At 34.9% G+C, this 25,690-nt stretch overlaps 1 protein-coding gene across 1 annotated transcript; it reads left to right on the plus strand.

The window, feature by feature from the left end:
- The first annotated feature begins 17,727 nt into the window (after positions 1–17,727).
- Positions 17,728–19,330, plus strand: LOC137741904 (protein LIGHT-DEPENDENT SHORT HYPOCOTYLS 5-like). Its single transcript, XM_068481601.1, has 2 exons — positions 17,728–18,540; positions 19,120–19,330. Exon 1 carries the CDS (start codon positions 17,866–17,868, stop codon positions 18,538–18,540), a length of 675 nt encoding a protein of 224 aa, XP_068337702.1. The 5' UTR covers positions 17,728–17,865; the 3' UTR covers positions 19,120–19,330.
- The last annotated feature ends 6,360 nt before the right edge of the window (positions 19,331–25,690 follow it).

The raw sequence follows: 25,690 nt of genomic DNA on the forward strand, positions 1-25,690 counted from the left end.
TAATAATTTAAAGAAAGAGGGAAAAAAAAAAGAAGACTTTATAAGAGTATTTAGAACAAAGAATCAATTAGAATGTGAAACGTGAATAAATAAAGAATTTTTTTTCTTTTATATAAGCTCTTAAAATGTTTTGTGTAAACTTATAATTATCGAAATGTTTTTTCTAAATTAGTATTTTCTGTCCCAATTCTTTTCTCCTTTTTATTTTTTTTTAATTTTTTTTTTTTAAGAAAACTAATTAAAGGGGTTTGAAAACTTTGAGTTTTAACGATAAGGATAAAATAAAGGGTAAAGTGAATAGTACCAATTTTGACTTTTTAATGTAAAAATGTGGTTTTTCATTAAAATGAACAGTACCGCGGGCTTTTCGTTAAAACTCACTTTTTTTTTTTCTTGTTTTCCTTAGGGTTTATGCAAGTAGTCATAGAATCGCTTTCATGGCTTTTAAGTCAACATCACAAGAAAATAGACCTGCATAACGTAAGAATGAGAACACACGGCATGAAAGGTGGGTGGGAGGTAATAAATAAAGGAACCGGATTCCCTGCGGATCCAATAAAACTGAGCCTGCTGAGCAAGGGATTCAGAGCGTTGAAATTTGATTCAACAATTACAAATAAGAGGCCTTCTAAAATTATAATAATTGTAGCCGTTGGATTAAATTTCAACAGCCCAGATCCTTTGCTCAGCAGGCTTAGTTTATTTGGGTCCGGAGGGGATCCGATTCCATAAGTAAAAGAAAGATGTGTATACTATACGTATATAATAAGATGCCTATATGAATATTGAACAGAATTTGAATCCTCTACGAACCTTAGTGTTCAAAATCTAACGATCAGCAAATTCGAGTTCTTAGTTTGTGTGAAAGAGAATTGTAGTCCTCGGTTTGTGTGAGGTGGGCCAACAAATTGAAGTGAGGGAAATCGTCATATTCAATTTAAATGGTCCAAATTACTTAGTCATTAGGCTCTGGACAGTCCAGATCTATGTCCACTGCTTCCGATAAAGATCATGCACCACCAATGCCATATACACGCACATATATTTTTTTTACTTGTATCATGTCTGCGAGCCCAGATGCATTAGAAATTTGATAATTTCATAGTTTTCCTTACAAGTTTATTTAAAATCTAAAATTAAAATCTCTTCAATTCAGCATATATAACATCATAATTCATCTACTAAACTTGTATGTAATTAAATCGTTGATAATTATGACCCTTCAGTCCGTGAATTTTATCCTCTTCCCTGTTCTGTTATTTCTTACCTGATCGACTAGTCTCAATCTTGACTTCATGGGATGGATAGCTTCATAGCTTCATAGCTCAATTTTTCTAATGGAAGAAAAATTACATGTATTAACTTTTTAACTCTATACATGTTTGACAGTAAAATTATAATTGATCAAATGCTTAAGAGGACAACAAGTTTAGATTAATTAATAGGGCCATAAACTCTTCATGTTTTCTCTATTATTTTCCCTTAATTTCAAGCTTGATATCATTTGGTCTTTTTTTTTTTTTTACCAAAAAAAAAGAGAAGAAACCATTTACTTTTGCCAAAATCTAAAGTAAAAAACGTATTTCATGATAAAATATGAATGAGTTTGTCTTTAAACAATCTCCGTTAAGGGATTTGCATAGACCACACGATTTAAGTTATAACAACCATCTTCTTCTCCTACGCTACTCTTTGTGAATTAATTATTAATCTCATGATCAATTTAGTTCCTCTTTTCTTTTCTTTTTTTAATTTTTAATTTTTTTTTATGTTCCTAAGTTGTAACTTGCAAGCTAGTCACCTTAAGATAAGTACCTTTCACTAGGAGGTGGCATGCATCTATGTTGCTTAAATTGATAATGTGGAAATGCCTTATGTTAAATGAAATGCATTTTTCCTAAAATACCCGATGATATGTGTACTTGTGTGTGCCTAACATTGTTCTAAATTAATTCTATGTTCAAGAGTTCGATTGTCGTTCTCCCACTATTTGAAATTATGTGTATGAAAAAAAACGGAGACTACATAGCCGATTATATCATAAAGTAGAAACGGTGAAAATATGAAAGTTTATAAATTTGGTATTAAGTTGTTAGAGAAAAATTAATATACTTTATTGTCGAATCAGAATCAACTAAGACGTCAATGAAGCTGAGCTTGAGTACATGAAAAACTACTATTCTTTTTCTAATAGTTTTGATTTTATAGCCATCTCTAATTAATTTTAGGAGCTCACCCTAGAAAGAATGGGAAAGAAGAGTACTCATGTTGAGTCAATTTGGATAAGTCTTGAGTATGATTGAGAGCTCTTGATCAAATACAACATTTTCTCAACCCATAATAAAGGCTCTCATCTTTAAAAACCCCGAATCTGTTTTGATGGGGAAAAATCCCTGATTATCTTTCTGAGGGCCAAACTTTGATCACAAGAGTTTTTATACAACGCCAAAAACCTTACCAAATTAATCATTTTTAACACGGAACTCCTCTCTTTCTTTTTTTTGGTTGAAAATATGGCTAAAAGCTTGAGTCCAAACAAATCTACTCAATAATAAATTTAAACTGGGACATTACAAGTTGACTTCACGAATAAAATTAACTGAACAAGAAGGATTATTGTCAACAGCTTGCAATACCAAATAAACTATAACTACAGAGTTTGATTTCACCAGTAATTTAACACTCCGAAATTTTCATACCAATTGTGAGCCCAAGTAAATTTCTATCATTTTCATTTCCCAAATTCCCACCTTCATACAAAGTTCTTTTGTTTTGTTTTGTTTTGGTTTTTTTTTTTTTTGTTTTTTTTTCCTAAACCATATCTGCTATTATTGCTCTTGCTTTTGTTAGATTTCTTCTAACATATGGAATCCCACTGCTGAAAGCCAAATGACACGACTGGTCCCCCATTTGAAATCACTGGCCAATCAGGCAGGCAACCCAGATGTGTTATTCTCTTCGTCACGTTAGGGTTCCAACAGGGACGTGTGTCTGTTGCTTCATAATTAAGAGAAGAGCCGTGCATGTATTGCATGTAAATTTTTAGGGAAAAATATACATAATAGCATTTATTTTATTTTTTTCAAAATTAAGTTGCAAAACTAACGTTGTTTTGAAAATTTTCAGAAGTTAACGACGTTCAGTATGTTGTAAAATATGTTCTACCAGAATAGACTATTTGAACGGGTTTAACCCCTAGATCATTTATAAGCTTTTTTATTAAACGGATGAGGATATATAAGAATGAAAACCCTTAGGCCTCGATTAATGACTTTAAATTAGATTGGAACGAATAACTCGTTAGATGCAAGTTTGGAAGAAAAAATGAAAAAGTGATGTTTCAATTTGAAGGTAAAAGAGAAATTAGGGTTTCAAATGATAAGTTTTCTTTAAAGCCTATACCTTGAATATAATGAGGTATTTGTTTCAATCCAATCCTAGCGACGTCCAACGACTAGACAAGACGTTACAGTATCTGTAAATAGTAATCAAAGGAGTTTTCTTCTGTTTAAAATTCTGACCTAGAACTAGATCACTGTAAGGGTGGCAAAGTAGCACTATCCAACATTCCAACATGTGTATGATAAAAGGAGTTTTCTATTGATTTATAACAAAACCATAAAAGAAAAAGAAAAAAGAAATAGAGTTTTCCATGCCATACATTTCTGAGTCATTACACACAAAAAATCACTCCAAAATACGATATCGATAGCGCATGCTGCTGATAAATTACTACTCACACCAACTGGTCAGAATTTTGTTTCATAAGAATTAAATTTTGTAGACATGAGGTCAGGACTCAGTACGGCCATACATTATATAACTACATATATATTTGCACTGTAGAATCGTCTTGTGATTTTTTTTAAATTTTTTTAAAGTCCATCTGTTTTCTTTAAAAATTAAAAGATACTCAAAAGGACCTGTGAACAAATAAATTAAAGTGATCATCAAATTGTGTCTAGTAATTCTTATATAGGATTCTAGAAAATGCATCACGGGGGGATCATCCATAAATATGATGCCGCACCATCAACAGATTATGATATATAATCACAATTATCTCAACTTGTAATCACATTTAAGAATCTTAAGTCAAATTTGGTCTCATAAATAGATTAATCGATGCCCTGCATATGATCCTTCGGACCCTTTTCTTGATCTGTGATCCATCCAATTCACGGATTAAACCCAAAATGCACAAGTATCATATTAAGATCAGATTTTGCAGATCTTATTCTACCATTCTTTTCCGTTTCTTTATTGCTCCTTTTTATTTTGATATAATTTCTTTTATCCGAGAGTCTAGCGTTTGAAATGTAAGTCCTGCTCTTATTCAAAGAATATGTAGCTGTTTACCATTCACCTGGAATCGTTACATATTTCGTTCTCAATCTTTTAGTGAGGCATCACAAGATATTTCATTTTTTTAACAAGCTTCAATTACAACGAGGTTCCCCTACAAATTTTTAGAGACATATAGTGATAGTACGTGTACCTTGTAAACAAACTAGAAAAATGTGTACAATTATGATGGTACCGAAGTTTAGTGCATTAGTTATTATGTTGGCTTCTCAAAAGATATGTATGAGCAATATTTGTGAGAACTTGCTCCAAATGTAGATGAGATCTTGAATGATGGACTTAGATTCTCTACGGCAGTTGTACTTTGCTGTTATTGATGTTAATGAAGATATGTGCCTTCCACCTTAACATAAATCAGACCCAACCTTGATAGCCAAAGAAGGCTTTAAGGTCTGCAATTTTGCTCGTATAGGACTGAATATTTCATTATTATATAAGTTTTTTTTTCGTTTATGAAAATGAAAATACAATCTTTAATAACACATAAAAAAAAAGTGTATAAATCTCAATAAAATTATAAAAGCAACAACTTGAAAAGACCAAACAAAAGGCGGACAAATTTCACATCACTAATATCTAGCATGATCTATATGTAAGCCTATACAACCAAAATAATCGAAGTTATCACGAATATAGCCACAAATCGAAATCGTTTTGGTATACAACAACTACATATAACTAAGGTAACTTCTAGAACAATAGAAGAAACTGAGAAAGATTCAGTCTCTGGTTATTTATCTATGGATAAAAACGAATAAGAGTCGCTAATAGTGAATAAGAGTCATGCGTGCTAATGATCATGATGTTAATGATAATTTTGGTAACCAGGATGTTATAATAGTTTATTTTAATGGCGTTCAATCTCCACTTAATGAGAAAAATACTTGAGTTTCAATCTTACAAAGACAATTTATATATCAGAAGGAAAAGCAAGAAAACATGATGCATTTCGCTTGACACATTGAATGAATTGCATGTGTCTTCCTTTTTAGAATGTTTGCATATCCTCAGTGGCGGAACCTACTTGTTCCTCCGTTACGATTAACAAATTTTTACTGTTCAAACATCATAATCGGAATTGCTCATTCTTTTTATCTTCATCTAAAGATCATATCTGCAAAAAATTATTCAATTTGAAGATCGTTTAGTCATCCATACGTGTCAAACTAATCAACGATTTTGGTAACAAGTAGCATCCTTATCATGAACCGTAAGTCCATTTGTTTTATGCCTATGAATGGCTAAAAGATCTCTAAATTAAATAATTTTTATATGATCTTTAGATGCTGATAAAAAGAATAAGAGGTTCCAATTACGATGTTCGAATGGTGGATATTCGGTGGTGATAGAGATAAATGTACAAATAGGATTGTGACACTTGTAATCAGATGAAGAGAGTTAGTTATAGTTATCAAGAATATGCAAGTGTAAGAAGGTTCTTGTATAAATACTCTCTAAGTGTAATACTGTATTCATTAAGAAAAGTAATCAGAAATATCTTTCTCTCTCACTCTACATTTCTCTCTCGACTTCTCTCTCTATAAACTCTGACTATGAACTCCTGCTCAGTTCACATGGTATCAATCGCCATGGTTGCTTCAGCTGTTTTTCTTCGATTCTTCGGCTGCTTCCGCTCCTCTTCTCACCTGTGATTCTTTCTATTCCTCGACGGCAGATCATTGATGTGTTCTTTGATGGATTATGGTATTCTGTTTCTTCTTTTGTGATTTGTTTTTAGGGTTTCGGGATTTCTTGATCTTTTTGTTTCTGTGCTACAAGCTTGTGCACACCAAGTGTTTGTGATATTTCCTCTCTTGAATTTCCATCTTAATTATGCCAATATGGTTACTGCATCTCAATTACAAATTCTCCAGTCGCCTATTACTACTCTTATTTCGACACTTTCCACATCTGTCAATGTTAAGCTTGATGATTCGAATTATCTTAATTGGCACTTTCAAATGCAATTATTGCTAGAAAGTAATGGCATTATGGGGTTTGTTGACGGATTAACACCCTGTCCTGCTCGATTTGCATCTTGTTATGGTGACTCTGGTACAGAAACAGATGAATATACTGTTTGGAAATTACATGATCGTGCACTTATGCAGCTTGTCACTGCCACATTGTCTCTCGTTGCCATGTCTTGTGCTATTGGTAGTTCTAGTTCTCGGGACTTGTGGAATAGACTTAAGGAACAATTCTCTACTGTTTCTAAGACCAGCATTTTTCAGATGAAGTCCAATCTTCACACAATTAAGAAGGGGTCAGACTCTGTAACTTAATATTTGCAGAAAATCAAAGAAGCTAGGGATTATTTGTCTGCTGCTGGTGTGTTTCTTGCTGATGAAGATATTATTATTCTGGCTCTCAATGGTTTACGTCTGGAATATAATACGTTTAGAACGGTTGTTAGAGGCAGAGAAAATGTTATGACCATTAAAGAATTCCGGTCTCAACTTCTTGCTGAAGAAGCCATTGTAGACAGTCATTCTAATGTTCCTTTTCTTTCTGCGATGGTTGTCACTAATTCATCTGCTATGAACAAAGGCTCTGGTGGTGGTCATTCATATAGTCATATTGGGGGTCAGCAATATGGTGCATCTAGAGGCTTCAAGCCCTATGCCAACAAGAACAAAGGTAAAGGTAAGTTCAATGGAGGACAGAGATACTACATTCTTCGGCCAGTGTATCATACACAAACCCATGTCTTGCCTACACCTACTCCTAGTGTCATTGGTTCATTTCCTAGTCAATTTGGGAATCCTTCAGCACCCTTTTTGCAGACGTGTCAATTGTGTAATGCTGAAGGTCACACTGCACCTTATTGTTACAATAAGTCGTCTGATCGACAACAATGTCAAATTTGTGGCAAGTTCAATCATACAACTTGGTATTGTTTTTACAATGAAAAAGGGCCTTCTTATATGAGACCTCAGTTTTCTCAACGGGCAGGTGCTCCTCTGCAGGGTTACTCATACAATGCTCCTCATGTGTTGAATGACTCTCAACCTTCTTCATTACAGGCAATGAATACTGTCGTTTCTCCAACATCTCAACATTCACACATAGGGTCTGTAGCATCTACCTCCCAGTCACCACAAGTATGGTTGACAGATTCCGGAGCTACTACTCATATGACCGTTGATCTTAATAATCTGTCCATAGCTTCTCCATATCCCAGCAATGAAGTTTTTCAAACTGCCAATGGTGAAGGTTTGAGAGTTTCTCACATTGACAGTTCTATACTTACTACTTCTCACACTACTTCTCACAATCCTATCAAATTAAATTCTATTCTTTATGTCCCTAAATTGACACAGAATTTATTGTCAGTTCATAAGATCTGTTTGGATAACAATTGCTGGCTAATCTTTGATGCCTTTTACTTCTGGATTCAGGACAAGGTCACAAGGAGAATCATGTACAAGGGCCATTGCAGTAATGGACTATATCCTATCCACTCACTCTCTACCAGTTCATTTCTCTGTCCACCTTCTAAATCTTCCATTGTTGCTTATCTTGGACAGCTTGTTAGTTCCAGCTTGTGGCATACTCGGTTAGGACATCCATCCAATAATATAGTTTACATCCTACTTAAACAAGCCAATATTCCATGTAATAAAAATGCTGTTTCCACTGTCTGTCAAAGCTGCCTCGAGGGCAAATTTACAAAGTTACCTTTTCCTTCTACTCATGTTAAGTCTGTCATACCATTTGAAATTGTTCATAGTGACCTTTGGGGTCCTGCACCATGTAATTCCATTGATGGTTATAAATACTATGTTACTCTCATTAATGAGTGCACTCGGTTTTGTTGGTTGTTTCCCATATACAATAAATTTGATTTCAATGATGTGTTTGTTACATTCTGTGCATTTGTCTCCACTCAGTTCTCATCTTTTGTGAAAATACTTCAAACTGATTTTTTTTTTGGGGGGGGGGGGAGGGGTGAGTACATTAGTACTAAGGTCCAAACCTTTATGCAATCTAAAGGTATTGTACATCATAAATCTTTTCTCTATACACTTGAACAGAATGGGTTAGCTGAGATGAAACATAGACATATCATTGAAACTACTGTCACATTGTTACAATATGCCAACCTTCCTTCTCAATTCTGGACCTTTGCTTGTCAAACAACCATTTACTTAATTAATAAGATGCCAACACCAGTCTTACAAAATCAATCTCCGTTTCAAGCATTATACGGCCATAATCCTGTCATTACTCATCTAAGAGTATTTGGTTGTTCTTGTTATCCTTTACTTCGACCCTACAACACATCCAAGCTTCAAGCTAAGACAACCAAATGTGTTTTTCTGGGGTATGCTTCCAATTATAAGGGGTATATTTGTTATGAAGTGTTAAAACAGAGATTTTTTGTCTCCCGTCATGTTGTCTTTGATGAGACTGAGTTTCCTTATATCAGTCTTCTTCAACTGTCAAAACATTCCAGTTCTTCACATATCTCTTTTCAGTCTTCATCTCTCACACCGGTGTCTAATAATCAGAATATTTTGGTGTTGCCTATCCCTCAGGCTCCTTCCTCAATTTCTCCACCTGTTATTCAAAACCCCGAGTCTAGTGTTTCTGTCTCCAGTCCAGTTGTTCACTCTCCATCCATTACTGCTACAACTAGTGATACTTTTCAACTCCCTGTGGATCCTGAGTTTAGTCCAGCGAGTTTACAAGTGGTGTTACCTATTGCACCCTTGAATATGCATCATATGCAGACCAAAAGTAAGAGTGGTATAATCTAACACAAGGCTTTCTTGAGTGCTTTGGAGACATCTGGAGAAGTTGATATGTCCCTCATTGAACCGGTTACCTATAAGTATGCTATGAAATCTTCTGTGTGGTTGACTGCTATGAAGGAAGAGATTGATGCCCTTCATTCTCAAGGTACTTGGTCTCTCGTCTCACTTCCATCTCAGAAAAACTTAGTAGGTTGTAAATGGATCTTTAAAATCAAGAAGAATTATGATGGGTCTATTGCACGACACAAAGCTCGGTTAGTTGCAAAGGGATTCAATCAAGAGGAAAGATTGGATTATGGAGAGACTTTCAGTCCCGTGGTTAAGCCTACCACAGTGAGACTAGTCTTGGCCTTAGCTGCTTAATTTCATTGGCCTTTAAGGCAACTTGATGTGAAAAATGCATTTTTGCATGGAATTCTGCAGAAAGAAGTTTACATGGCACAACCACCTGGATTTACAGACCCTGTGCATCCTCATTTCGTTTGCAAGTTACATAAATCTTTGTACGGCTTAAAGCAAGCCCCACGGGCCTAGAATGAGAGATTCACAACTTTCCTTCCTTCTCTGGGGTTGGTTCTACACAACATATTCTGATTCATCTCTATTTGTGAAGCATGTTGGTTCTGAGATCGTGATCTTACTTCTTTATGTGGATGACATAATCTTAACTGGGAATGCTACAGCTGCTATACAATATGTTATTCAGTCTCTTACCACTGAATTTGATATCAAGGATTTAGGGACACTTCATTATTTTTTGGGGATTCAAATATCTCGCACAGCTACTGGGTTGTTTTTGTCACAAACCAAGTACATTCAAGACCTGTTGCACAAGACAGAAATGAGTGATTGTAAACCTTGTGATACTCCCTGTTTGCCCTATAATCGATTGTTGAAGAATGATGGGGTTCCGTTTTTAAAACCAGGTACATACAGAAGTATAGTTGGTGCTTTGCAGTACCTCACTTTTACTCGCCCAGACATTGCATTCTCCGTCCATCAAGTGTCCTAGTTTATGCAACAACCTATGGTATTTCACTACACTGCTGTCAAATGCATTTTGCGTTATTTGAAAGGCACATTGTCTTATGGTATTACGTATGCTGCTGGTGAAGTTGGTTTAAAGGCCTTTAGTGATGCTGACTGGGCTGGCGATCCTAATGACAGAAGATCTACCACCGGGTTAGTTGTTTTCTTGGGCTCAAATCCAATATCCTGGTCCTCTAAGAAACAACAAACGGTCTCTCGATCGTCCACCGAAGCAGAATATCGAGCCATGTCATCCACTGCCGCTGAACTTGATTGGATTCAACAACTTCTTACATTCCTGAAAATTCCAATGTCTTGTGCTCTTGTGCTTTTCTGTGATAACTTGTCTGCAATTGCTCTTTCATTTAATCCGGTTAAACATCAAAAGACCAAGCATATTGAAGTTGATGTTCATTTTGTTCGTGAAAGGGTTGCTAAAAAGCAGTTGCTTGTGCAGTTTGCATCTTCTCGTGAACAGTTTGCAGACATCCTCACCAAAGGTCTCAGTGCACCACTCTTTCGCACTCACCGTAGCAATCTCATGCTTGGTATTTCTCCCAATCATGAGTTTGAGGGGAGATGATAGAGATAAATGTACAAATAGGATTGTGACACTTGTAATCAGATGAAGAGAGTTAGTTATAGTTATCAAGAATATGCAAGTGTAAGAAGGTTCTTGTATAAATACTCTCTAAGTGTAATATTGTATTCATTAAGAAAAGTAATCAGAAATATCTTTCTCTCTCACACTACATTTCTCTCTCGACTTCTCTCTCTATAAACTCTGACTATGAACTCCTGCTCAGTTCACAAGTGGGAGACAAGTAGGTTCCCCATGAAAGGAACACAAGCATTTTCCGAACGGAGCTTAATTATCATCATAAAATAATGGCTTTTTATGAACCCTTGAGATACTTTGAGACGCATGTATGATCAGCAATTGGTCAGCTGCAATGAATGTTTTATTGGATAATTCTTTACCCTAACAAATTCGAAAAACAAATAAATTAAACTGAAATACAAACAAAGAAAATATAATTTCTTTATAGAACAAAAATATTAATACATGAAATGGACAATTTTTCATTACAAGAAACGCAGCTGGTCAGGATTTTTGTCTATATGAGAAGTCCATCATGTTCATTGTACGAGGGAGTGTTCGACACGATTCCTACAACCCACGAATACAACTTTCTCCCGAACAAATACAGATCAAATTAGAGGAGCTCATTTGATTGTCACTTTGTTACTATATTTGGATGGGCACAGACCTCAGAGTGATAGAGAATTGGATTGGAGATGAAAACTTATCAATCGAGTCATTTCAGAATATATACGTCAATTTACCAGGATGTGTATATAAATTATAATGTATTCGGATTCTTTCCTCTCTCATTTTTTTTTCTTCCATCTTGTCTTCTCTTATTTGAACTCTCACAACTACACAACGTTAATGTTTTTTGTTGCCTTCATTGTAGAGTGAGCGAGTAAAAGAGGGAAGAGAGAGAGAGGAGGGGACCGGAGGGAAGAAGAATAAGAGAGAAGAGAATTTTACTCCATATATAACAGACACATTTGCACACTCCTATTTCTTGATGTGTTATCACAAAATTAAGGACCACTACAACACAATATAGCCATGAAAAACATGAAAGATAAAAAGAAATTGTTGGAATATGATATGTGAATTAGATGACCTTGATTGGCATTTTTTTTTTTAACAAACAATATTATTTATACTAAGGGAGAGAGAGCGAGCTTAGTCTCACATTGAGCTAACAATAATGTAGTTCAAATTCGCATTTGTCAAGAATATCGAACCTAGGACCTCCCACTCACAAGTGAAAAATAATATCACTAAATTGTAATACTAAGTGGCGACCTTAATTGACATTGAACCTTAATTAATTAATTAATTAATTATTGGTTTCTAAAGAAAAATTTTACGGTACCTTTTAAAGGTAGAGGATGTAATGTATGAATGTGATTACATTACAAAATATCTTCTGATTAGAGAATACTAGTACAATAAATATCATGAAACGGAAAGTATGTTGAATGAAAATAGAAGATACTCCCAAAGAATAAAAACTAGTTGGTAACGGCTGCTAAATAATTTTTAAGGTGGTTATTTTCTTCTTACATTCATCCTAGTATTTATCATTCCTTCATGCTATCAATCATGACTCAGCAATTAACTTTCGGATCATTTTGATTATGGTCCCTGTTATATCTAATTGTTAGACCAAAACTTTCTTTGCTTAAATAGTTTGAAAAATACTAAAATGATTAATAAGTTTTTCAATTTTAAAATTGATATATGCTGACATGTAAATAATTTAATATTAAAACAATGATGTGAACAAAAGTTCAAGGACCTTGATCAAAGATGAAAGAGAAATAAATTTTCAATTTTTTGTTTTAAACAAATGATATTATCTACACTAGGTAGTGAGATAATGGGTTAAGTTTCATTATGAGCTAGCAATAATATGGTTCAAATTCATCTTTTAGCGAGAATCAAACTTAAGACTTCTCACTTACAAGTGAAGAAGAATATCACTAGACCGTAGTACTAAGTAACAATAAATTTTCAAATTAATAAAAAAGAAAAATGAGGAATGAAAACCTAATTTATCATTAACTTTCTACAAACCCATTATTAATAAAATATTGTTAGGGCGCGTGAGAATTCGTAACCTACAATTCTAATGGACCATTGCAACAAGCTAGGCAAAGTTGCAAGGCTTTACAACATGAAAACCAAGTTGAAGTCACATTTAAAGTAAGCTCAAAACAAATTTTTCATCTAGAATGTCTTCTCATTTTTACTATGTTCATCTCAAGTATAATCAACATTAACACAATAGTACTCCATTCAATGTTCAAAATTGTCATTCTATTGTTGACTAACTTTTTCTAAAAGTTACAAGATAAAGTTAGAGCTGGATTGAAATTACTTCTCTATAGAACATTCATACTCTTAAGTGCTCTTTAAGTGCTTTGATAGAAGTGTTTTATTAGAAACACGAAACACTTTCAAATTCTTTCTGATCCTAAATCAATTTTAAACTTTTTCTTTTGTACTCAAATATATGCAGTAAAAAATATTTGTTGTAAAAAATATTAAAATAATTTTAACCTTTTTAGAACAATCTCAAACATGCTCTTAATGATTTTTACTACCTACTTTCAATTTGCTTTTAACATTATAATTCAAGATATATACAATGTTTAAAATATTCATGAAATTGTTGATATTTCCGTTGAAATATCCGAAAAATCAATAATTGATATGGAAAGAAGGGGTGAAACACAAACCTATATCGGCGAGAGATAGGAGAATTAATGATATCAATGATATTTGTTAGGAATATAATATCTATGGCTGTGATATTGACAAGTGTCATTAGATTACATAGGCAATTATAAACTGTTGTAATAATTATAGTTTAACTTGTAAGCTGTTATAAGTAGGACATATACTAAGGTTCTAAAGGTGTGGCAGTTGGTCGAAATGAAATACACTACCTTTCTTTCTTCTTCTCTAAGAAATCTCTCTCTCTCTCTCTCTCTCTCTCTCTCTCTCTCTCTCTCTCTCTAGTTCATCTTCTCTCTGATTTCTACATTCTGTGATTGATTAATCTTGGTCTACAAAACTTACCACTTCATTACACAAATTTTGCCGAAATTTATTGTAAATTTCGAACTTTTAAACATTTTTTGAGAAAATTTTCTCTAATATTGACTAAATATGAATGAGATGATATACACACTCCATTGCAAATTTTCATAATTTCTGTCGAAGACAATATATAGCGATATCAATACATCCATCAATATTTCTATAAATTTGTATATCAATATTTCCACCAATATCAAATTTTAAACGCCGGATATATATGAATGTTTGAAAGCAGCTGCATGGATTATACGTACACTCCTGAGTGAACCAAAGATTAAGCACTTTCATGGGCAATCGTATAAGCTCCTTAAGTGGGTTTTTGTTTTTTCCCTTCCTGTCCTTATATGGCCTGAAGATGTTTGACCTTACCGGGACCCAATTCATTGCCATCCACTTCAAGCCAACGCTTATCCCACGCTCCAACATTTGATGTTGCAGACACGCAATAATATATATTTATTTATGTTTTTATACTCTAGCATTAGTATTTTATAGGGGTGCAACTCAGACAGGTTAGACGGGTTGGAAGGTCAATCCAATCCTAACCCAACTTTTACCATTCGGGCTTGAGTTGGGTTTTAATCAGGTTAGGGTTGGACATGGGCGGGTTCAGGTTGCCCAACTTTTTCAAAATTAAAATTCAATTCCGCAAATTGTATCCGTTATAAAGTTAAACCAAATATGAATGTTTCAACCATGCAAAGTTTGAATTAAAATACAAGAAATACCAAAGCTAGTACCAAAAGAAAAGAAAAATAAAAGAAGGAGAGGAACACTTCATTGTCCAAAGCTAGAATCAAGTCTCTGTAGAGCATGAGACCCCAATGCCAAAAGCTTCAACAATATCAGCTACACCTATAAATGGAATTGTACAAAGTTTTATTTCATTATAAAAATTCTGAAAAAAAAAAAAATTAGGTGTAGCACTGCAAAGTAAGAAATAGTGTAAAACTTACTTAAAGTTACCATCTATCTTCAAATCCAAAACTGCAAGAGGAAAAAAAAAATTGCTTTACCGAAGTAGGATCGAGGTGACTAGTACAGAATCATGGCAGATTTTCTTGCACCCCCTGCAAGCTTACACCACTATAAAAATCCCTCATTGTGCGTTCACCGGAAATATCAACGCTACAATTCCATACAGGATATCACCAATAAAATTTGAACTATAAATAACTAGCAAGGAACATTGACAAAGAGAAAAGGCATCATGGATATAGTATTCACACGTCAAGAATAAGTCCAACATCACTCAGGCACTTCAATGAACGGGTTCGGGTTGATTTGGGCGGGCAAATGATCAACCCAACCCAATCCAATCAATAAACTGGTTGAAATCGGGTTGGGTTTGGATGGGTTATAACTAAAAAAAAAAAACCCGCTTGTTCGGGTTTAAAGTCAGGTTGGGTTCGGGCGGGTTCAGATTGGCCCAACCAAAGTTGCACCCCTAGTATTTTATGAGCTTTACTACATTACATTGGCCTTTTATCCCTAAGCATAATAATGAGAAAATGTTATATTCATGAAGTTGCCATTTATATATTTTGTATAAGTTTTTCTTTGACATTTCCAACTATAAGAGATTTTTCAATGTATGTAAAACACGGAGCGATATCATTAAAATTTTGTATGGTGACAAGGAACTAGGTGGGGCTCGGACAGATCTGAAAGGATTAGGAATGTTTTGTTGGCTTAATCGATTATTGTGGGTGGGTTATTTAAAGAAAAACCAAGGGTTTGTTTGTATGAGTTTCAGCCGCACATCGATTGATTGATTATCCTGCAACTCGATCGATTGTTTAACTTTTAGAGTTTATGCTTAGGGGCATAGATAATTGAAACAGTGGTGGAGTTTGGTTGGAGAGGTTCCGCAATTGGAGATTCCATTGGTGGTCTTTTTATTTTGAGACTTTAAGGCATGCCATATAGACGCCACACATGCACTTTTAAATACATATCAGCATATTTGACAATTTTTATGACAGAAAAGACGAAATCAAAGTAAAATCGAGGAAATTTTGAGTTTCAAAAAGTAAAATGACGACTTTTCAGTTCTAGAAGGAAAATTGAGATTAAAATCGAGTTTAATAGACCATAGCAAAAAACAACCTTAGATTTTATATCTCTTACGGAAAACTGTCTCATGATCACCATCAATGTTTTATTGCTTAGTTTTGTGTCACTCTAAATCAAGAAGATAGTAACTCTTTAACCTGATGACATGTAGTGAACTGTTAGATCTTTAACCATTTAATACCATCTTAGGGAACTTGTAATCCTTATTACTGTTAAATGCACTTGAAAATGGGGGATTCTTTTTTTTTTTTAAATGATATTATCTACACTAAAAGGGAGAGAGTTGAGTTTAGCCTCACAATGGGCTAGCAGTAATTGTGGTTCAAATTTGTCTTTTGGCGAGAATCGAACTTAAGATTTATTACTTACAAGTGAAGAGAAATACCACTAGACCGGTTACTAAGTGGCATAAATTTTGAAATTTTTGGTATAAATTTGTTTGTTTTCTAAAAGTTTAAGGAGAGGCGAGGCCAAGACATACTACAAGTCTTTTTGAGGACTTACAAAGAGGATTTAGACATTTTCTTGGTTTTTACAAATCATTCACCAAGATGGATTGTCGGCAACAGGACTTGAACCTAGACCTCGATCTAGCAAAGAGAACGATTTTTATCAACTCAATCAACCATTGTTGGCAATTTTTTTTTTTTTTTGATAAATTTCAATTTTTTATTTTATTTTATTTTATAAATTTCAAACACATTTTACGCTTTAAAATGTTTATTCTTGTAGTATAAAAGAAAGACTAATGCTAGAGAGACCAAATTTAGAGTAATGCTAGGGAGACAAAGTTTGGAGACTAAATTTTGAAAACTAAATGACATGTAAGTTGATGATTGATTTATTACTTAAGTGTTGATATACGTGCTCATTTGTATTAGTGACATATCTTTTAATTTGTAATTTTAGTCTCCAAATTTAGTCTTCATAGCATTACTCCCAAATTTATAGATAAAATTTACTTAACTAAATAACATGGAAGTTGATAAACGTGCTCATTTTTATTTGTGACACATCATTTAGTTTGCAAATTTTGTCTATAAATTTAGTCACCCTAGCATTAGCCTAAAAAAAAAAAAAAAAGGTAATGCTAGGAAGACTAAATCTGTAAATTAAATTTTGTAAACCAAATAATATGGAAATTAACGATTCAATTATTACTAAATAATTGATTAACGTACCTATTTCTTATTAATGACACATCACTTAATTTGTAAATTTAATTTCTCTAATATTACTAAAAAAATAGAAACAAAATAGGTGTTTGTGTTTACAAGCGCCTGATGCGTGCGTATAAATGGAAAATGGGTATTGGGTTGGTGCAGACAGAAAAGATTATATAAGGGGAAGAGTGGAGCGGCCAGCAGAAGGCAGGAGGAAGGAATAGTAAACATATCACTTCCAAAGGGGCCACCCCATGTGATTACTACCACCATACACACACACCCCATTTCCTCCCTTCTCTCTTGTTCTCTCTCTCTCTCTCTCGCTCTCACATTTTCGTAGGTGAGTCTCAGTCATATACTCGTTCATCCATCCGTCCATACTTTTTACGTCCCATCACCAAACGCTCCTCTCCCTCTCTCTCTCCCCCCCCCCCCCCCCCCCCTCTAAAACCCTCTTCTCACTCACCCAAACAAACCACCCCCCCCCCCCCCCCCCAAACAAAAAAAAAAAACCAAGGAAATTCCCGTGAAAAGAGTTTCGCAGTATATTAACACCACCATTCTCTGAACCTGATCACCCCAGATTTTCAACCCTCACATGGCGGAGGGCAGAGAGAGAGGGACAGAAACAATCCACAATTCAAAGGTTCAGCTTAGAAACTAGAGAGAGAGAGAAGAAGAAGAAGAAAAAACCAAAAAACCTGTATATATAAAACACCCAGTTGAAAAGTATTTAGCAGAAGAGCCAAAAGAATTAGACAAAGAGAGAGTAATTTTATTACACATGGATTCTGCTTCAGGTGGAGCCGGACTGCCCGACGCGAACGTCAGTAGCTGCGAGGGTCCGTCGTCTGCGTCAAGGTCGGCAGCCCCGGCGGCTACCTCTGAGCCCTCGTCAGCATCTCCGGCCCCGCCAAGTCGCTACGAGTCGCAGAAGCGGCGGGACTGGAATACCTTCCTGCAGTACCTCAAGAACCACAAGCCTCCGCTCACGCTGGCCCGCTGCAGTGGGGCCCACGTCATCGAGTTCCTCAAGTACCTCGACCAGTTCGGGAAGACCAAAGTCCACGCCACCGGCTGCCCCTACTTTGGACACCCCAACCCTCCCGCCCCATGCGCCTGCCCGCTCAAGCAGGCGTGGGGCAGCCTAGACGCGCTCATCGGACGGTTGAGGGCCGCGTACGAGGAGAACGGGGGACGGCCCGAGTCAAATCCCTTCGGTGCTCGAGCGGTGCGGATTTATTTGAGGGAGGTGAGGGAGGGACAGGCTAAGGCCAGAGGAATTCCCTACGAGAAAAAGAAACGGAAACGGTCGACCGTCACTGCCACTGCGGTTGTAGGGAATGTGTCGGTGGCGTCCACTCAAGGCGTCGGTGGTGATGGTGATGGCGGTGGCGGTGTTGATGGTGGCGGTTCAAGTAACACCGCTGCTGCTGCTGCTACTAGTACTGCAGTATAGGTTTCTCTCATCACTAATTTCCATCTCTCTTTTGTTCTCAATTTTTTTTTAATCCTTCTATATTTATATCTTCTCTCGTTTTAATTGTGATTATGAACCATGTATATCAGGCGATTCTCTTATAATTGGATCGACCAACCCCATGAACAAAATATTTAGGAATTTCCATCTCTTACTAGTTAATTCCCAAGCGTATCTATTGATCTTCGTCATCATCTGCAGAAAGTGTTGTCCCATAGCACAAAGTGAGAGTCTGCATGCTCATAGTCGTCCTCATTTTAATTTTGTTTTGTTAAATCATAAACATAGTTATAAAGAATATGCAAACTATTGCAAAAACAATCTCAACTATTATTGAGACTTGGATTTTATGATCATTGCTGTTTTGCAAATGATCATAGTGATAAACAATTAACTAGTCCAATGTTTAATAATATTATTTATTTGGGTTTTCATATTCTTGTGGATATTTATGTTTGCTTTGATTAAAAAACAAGTACTACTGTGAAGGTCACAAGTCATGGAATTTTATGTAACGGTGTGTTGTATATGATTTTTGGTCGTTGAACTGTTGCTTAGGTGCCTGCCATAACACCGGAGCACAGTCGAATTTTCGCACGTCATAGGGAAACCAGGTTACTGGCAATAGGGCAAATGCATATCTGGTACTGGTAGTCCCGGCTTCTTTGCGTTGATCCGCTGGGATTCAAACTCAATTAATCGTTCTATATATATCTGTCTGTGTATATATCTGATTCTATGTGTTATCGTGCCACGTGCGCTTCTGATTCACTCATTTTTTGCACTTTCAGTTTCAGGTGTTTTCTTCCCCTTTATATCTCTCTCTTCAATCTAAGATTTTGCTTTCAGATTTTTAAGATTAATATTTAGGGTTTTTTTTGGTATTTAACTCTCTCGTATGAAAACAACATTTCTTTTTGTGATGAAAGCAAACAACAAAATGATACAGGCTACAAACTTACAAGCACCAATAAGAAGGAAAAAATGGTAAATAAACAACACATTGTGATTGCTGCTGTTATTTTATTTGGAGTAACCTCCACCTTGGTATGAAAACGACCACTAGCCAAACACTTTTGCTTCTCATTTTATTTTATATGTATATATTTAAATATATATATATATATATATATCTTACTATATCTCGTACAAATTATATATTATATATATGTATATGTACAATATAGTTTTATATTGGTTTACATTTTGTTATAATAGCAGTAGACCCACCAATCACTCAAAAACAAAAGCCATTTCTGAATTTCAAAATTAGACCCCCCATAATCCATATCCAATGGCAAGGTCATGATGCTACATTATTGTCCAATTGTGATGGTGCTAAAATTATTTTCTACTATTTTTAAACTTTGTTTGGTTCTCTTTTCCCTTGCTTTATTTTTTCTTATTTATAAACAAGATTGATCCTTATGCACTCAGCAGGTGCTTTTCACTTTCTGGCTTTTTGAAGAATCGCAATTGCGATTGTCCCCTCTTCTTTATTTTTCACTTTCTGTTTGCCCTTTTGCTCACTCTTTTACTTCCCCTCTTCACACGTTGGAAGCAATTTGATCCATTTCTGACAAGGGAAAAGAAGACTACTCTTACAGAGAAATAATATACTCACTCCTCACAGTGAAACAGATTGTAGTTCAAGTAATGCTAGAGGAGTTACAATTTTCAGTAACTAATTATAAGTACAAGTAAAGGCTTTAGGGTTTACATGATATGATCGACTAATATGAACAGAATATTATTTTGTTTTAGATTGGACTACTTTTCCCTTGCAACCACTTTTGTTACGAATTGGATTGGGCCATTTCATGTTCCAAATATAACTTTAGCCCCCAACAGTAAATTTTTATGTACTTTTTGTTAGCATCGATTCGTTGAGCGGTGTCATGGTCAGGGGTGAATCTTCTTAAGGGCTAGAGGGGGCACGCCCACCCCACCCTAAGTTTGTAGGTGAGAAAAATATGGTCCAAGTAGGAATTAGGGTCCCATTTAAACTGTAGTTGTCTTCCGAAGCTCGATACGATATTGAATAAAAATTAACTCATCATCACCATCAACTTTATTATTCACTATTCATTCAAAATCACTCGGATATAACACAAAAAAAAATTAGTTGTAGAGCTGCCAGCTCGGGAAGAAGAAGAAGAAGAAGAAACAGGGGAAATTCTATTTATGTTCTAAGGGAAATAATTATGAATTTTTTAAAATATTGACCTAAAGATACAATTAAAATGAGGCAAATGACAAGGATGTACGCTCAACACACAATGTGTATTGCTTTGCAAAGTACTTGACAAAATGCCTCCATAAAAAAATTGGTCTTGCGCACGCTATTTTTGAGATTTCACAAGAACCTACATCCGTCACTGCTTAGTTTTGCCCATCGTAAACTAATTTTCTAGTTTCGCCCTAGGTTTAACTGATAAATAGCTTCGGGATTTAAAATTGTAGAAACACTATTGTAAGATAAACTAGGAGTCAGAAAGATGGAAGCATACATCTAGTTTTGGGCAAAAGTAAATAAAGAACTTGCTAAATCTCTTTTTGTTTCGATCGAGAAGTGTATTTGAATGCCATGTATATGCTAAAGCACGTGGGGCAGAGAATTCTGAGCGGAATTTAAGTGCAAAAGGAGAAATGTTCACAAGAATTCGATTGTAGAAAGAGAAAACCCTCTTGGCATTTGCAAGCTTCTGATGCATTTCTTTTTTTATTTTATCGGTATACCTATTGGCATCATATCATTCATCATATGGTCCTTTCTCAGTCTTTTTATTTAGAGAGAGAGAGAGAGAGAGAGAGAGAGAGAGAGAGAGAGAGAGAGAGAGAGAGAGAGAGAGAGAGAGAGAGAGAGAGGGCGGGCAATTGGCTTGGCATGGCATGGGAGGGTGATGTTTTTTAAGCACATGCAGGCTGCACCGAATGGTCTTGGCCGTCACTACTGAGGCAGTCGGCAGTATCGTATAGTATACGTATTTATGTCGATGCCATATATAAATACGATTATTTGAGATATATCTTTTGATGTCATAAGGGTTCCGGTGATGAAATGAAGAAATGTCTCTCGCCAAAAGATTAAGAAATCTTACAAGGGCTTATTAAGATCATTCTTTCTAGAATGTAGAATAGTTGGGTGGAATTTCAACTTTTTTATGAAATCAAAACAAATTAGCTTACATTTAAAACTTAAACGATCATACACCCTCCGCGTCATTCAATATGTATTTGTTAATACAGAGTCCTTTTCCGATCCCTAGGAACAATGTTGGCCAAGAGAAGGCCCGACTAAGGCCCATGGAAAGGAGAAGACCAAGTCTCAAAGATGAAAGGAAGACCCCAAAGGCGCATGGGGATAGAAAGGGATTTCGTCGAGCACTATAGCCGACTGTCAAAGGCTCAGCTCGATTAGGTTACATAAAGTATTAGCATGTGGGTGAACTGATAACTTTATGGTACGTGGGTAGCTCTAACAATTGACAACTAAAAGTCAGTAGCGAAAGACCCAAGCTGGGACAAAAAATGGGTCCGGAAAGTGGCTCGGCAAGATCTGGTTGAGTAATCAAAACCGATCGAGAGAAATTGTCTACTTTCTCTCGAAAGGTGTGCATCTAATTAGACACCCATCACTTCACCGCCGAATGTTGAACTGGTAGTGTAAAGGTGTCAGTGAGTTCACCTACACACAGAGGCGCAATAACTGCTCGATGGGAGGAACCCAAGGAATAGGGGTTCGCTAAAGGCCTATATAAAGGGGTAAAGGTCCCAGTAATAGGGGTCCGACTATGTTTGAGAGAAAAACATATGTATTTTACTAGCGTTATTTTTACTTGCAATTAATAGAATTTGATACTTCACAGTGAATGTAAGGGGTGAACCACTTATATTTGTATCTTTTTCATTTCAGTCCATATCTTAAGCCCAATCTAGGGTTTGAGACCTTTGATTGTTTCACTTATAGATTTTGAGTCCACTAAGTTACATCTGGGTTTGACTCACAAATTTTGAGCATTAATAGTATTCTTCATGTATTTGGCTTGTGTGTGCTATACGTGTGAGGGGTGTAAGGGATTTGTAAGATGTCATCAATCAAAAAAATTAAGAAGCCTTACAAAAGTTAATACGGAGTTGCTGCCCGTCGCCGTTGCCAATTAATTTTAGGCGTTTTTATTATTTTAATGGCTAAGTACATTTTACACTCTCTAGGTTTAAGGGTTTTTTTTTCAAAATTCGTCATTAGGTTCTATTTTTCCCACATTACATCCTGAAGTTTTAAAATTATATCAATTTATAGTCTTTTTGAACATCTAATCCTCTACTAAATTTATGAGTTTTCTATCAATATGGTGTAAACGTGGTAAAACCCATTAGCCCAAACAAGAGTCTCAAGCTCGTCATGTCATCAATTTAAGGAATAATAAAAAATCAATCAACCAATTAAATTTTAATACCTTATAATGCAAAATAAAAAAAAAATTTCAAAGCTCATTTTAATAATCACCTCAAATTTAAAGGGTGTGAAATATAATTAACCCTTATTTTCTCCCTTCCACATTGTCCGGGTATCGTAATTGATTGCAATGCAAGGAATATGTAGTTAACTTCTTGATGAAAGTTTATAGATTGGGTTTTTCTCCAAAAGCATGGGTACCCACATGCCCTTGTTTTGTAGGGTAGGCACAAAAACTATAAGGACAATACGGTAACACGTGGGATGTTGTCATAGCATGCACCAATTTGCAGCACCGTGTATTTACATGAACTTTTATTGTTTGGCGGGGGAACATATGTTCATATCACATGCAGTACGCCGCTATAATCTTCGTGATATGAGGGCATACTAGATGTCCTTGGATGCTCTAGGGAGCCATAAAATGAATAAGAAATAATTAAAGTTAGGGGCCATATGGTAATATGAAATTTTTTAGGAAGGACATAAACATGACTCCAATAACCTTTTAGTACATTTAATCGTAAAATAATGAGCATAAGATAAATGGTAAAATCAAGATAAAAAAAACACTGTTAAGTTATATATTTCCAACCTCTAAAGTTATACAATATTGGATCGCATGTACCTCAAGACTTTGTTTTCAATATGGACAATTGCACGTTGAAGGTTTACGTAAGACTCTGTGTCCGATGAGGAAGTGAATCGCTAGAGTTTTCTTTATTACAAAAAAAAGAAAAAAAAAAAAGAAGCTTCAAGAATGAATTGTAAAAAATACATAATTTTCTTCTGATTCATATAGCTTCATGATGATTGTAATCAAGGTTCTAAAGAGGTTGTGCGCTAGTCGGGTGGCGGTCGGGGGCCTAATGCTTAGGTTTTTAGGCAGTTTTTTTTTTATTTTAATTAAATTTATTATATAACATGTTAATAAATATCTATTTATACTTAAAATAATACATAATTGTAAATAGAATGACATATAGATTATAGAGTATTAGAACATGGGAACAAGCATATAAGGAGTGTTCCTCAAGTATTCAACAAGTTTTTTATAATTTATTAAAAAAATAACATGCAAAATGAAAGTTATATAGCTATTTTTTGTCTAAGCGAGAGTTGCAACCTAGACGGGTGCCTAGACAGGTCTAGGTGCTATTTCTTAATTTTCAAATACCTAAGATTAATTGTGTGGCGGTGACTAGTCGCCTAACACTTAGGAGGAAATTTTTAGAACAATGACTGTTATATATATTAGGATGTTAGAGTGGAAGTGATGTCCCTTGGCAATTAGTATAGTGCAAAAAGAATAGCTTGCTTCTAAGTCGGTAAAAATTGCATTCTGGCAATGTATACTAGGACTTTCTATGGGCTAATAATTTGATAATGATATATGCAATCACAAACAAACAGCAAAATGCTATACGATTCCGCACATACAGACAAAAAATGCTTGTAGAAATTCTATTTAAGTAGTTTGACAAGAGTTTGGTACAAAGAATTTGATTTGTTGACTGATGATGATAAATCTCACGTAAGGATGTGTGTAAAATTTATTTTTGCCAAAATTATCAGAAAGGTGGGCCAAACCTACTTATAACAATACTAATATTGTCTTTAAATTGTTGATTTTCACATGCACAGTTTGACAAATGTAAAGTTTTATTACAATATCTCTTGGTATGAGTTAAAGTGAAATTATGACATTTAAACTCTTCTTTTCTCCCTCATCTGCCAATGTAGGATATTTCACGAACTGAACCAAGATGATGAGGTTCTAAGAGGTTCTAACTGGTTGATATCTCCTTTTGACGTTGAGAGATCTTACAAATTCGAATTACCAGCTCTTTTTTGAGTGATTTTTTTTCTCAACATTTTATCCCGTTGATTAAACCTAAATAATAGAACTCCTTAATCTGGACAAATATTATGCCAACATTTAATAATGTGATTGGAGCTACCCCATGTTGATACAAAAATTGTAATATAGTGATTAGAATTTTTTAAAGGAATATCTTAGCTACCATGAGGGACAACCAATAAGGTTAGTGACTGAGGGACTAAAAAAAAGAAAGAAAAGAATAGAGGATGAGATGTGAGATGAGCCTTGAAAAGAAAACATCATTAGTATTTATTGTTTAACGTAGTAGGTAGAGGATAAACCAAATTTTGTGTAGGGATATAATTAACAAGTTTGATTAATAAGAGCAAGAAACAATGAAAACAGAGAAGAAGTATTAAAGTATAATGTTTTGCTGAGTAAATTATTTTTTAGATCATACTTGTGAATTATCTGATGTGTTGGTAATAAAAAATAAACACATTAATTAACACTTAAATAATAATTTAATCATCAATTATTACGTTTTATAATTTATAAAATATAATTTAAATAAATATTTTTTTTAACAATAATAAATAATCTTCTTATCATGCATTACTTGATAATAAGGTGACCCACTGTGGTTAATTACAGGTTATATGAAGTTGGATGACGTTATCGTATTCTAGAAGAGAATCGCCATATTAGATTTACTTATTGGATCTAGTGTGGCAGCTTTAAGCCTTTAAATTCCCACTTTCTTTATCTTGTTGGATGTTTAATATTTTATTCAACATAAAGCAGCACCCTTCAAATGTCAGCAATGCTGAATTATGATCAAATTAATG

This window comes from Pyrus communis, chromosome 8 (genome assembly GCF_963583255.1).
Source record: "Pyrus communis chromosome 8, drPyrComm1.1, whole genome shotgun sequence".
In the NCBI taxonomy this organism is placed as follows: Eukaryota; Viridiplantae; Streptophyta; class Magnoliopsida; order Rosales; family Rosaceae; genus Pyrus; species Pyrus communis.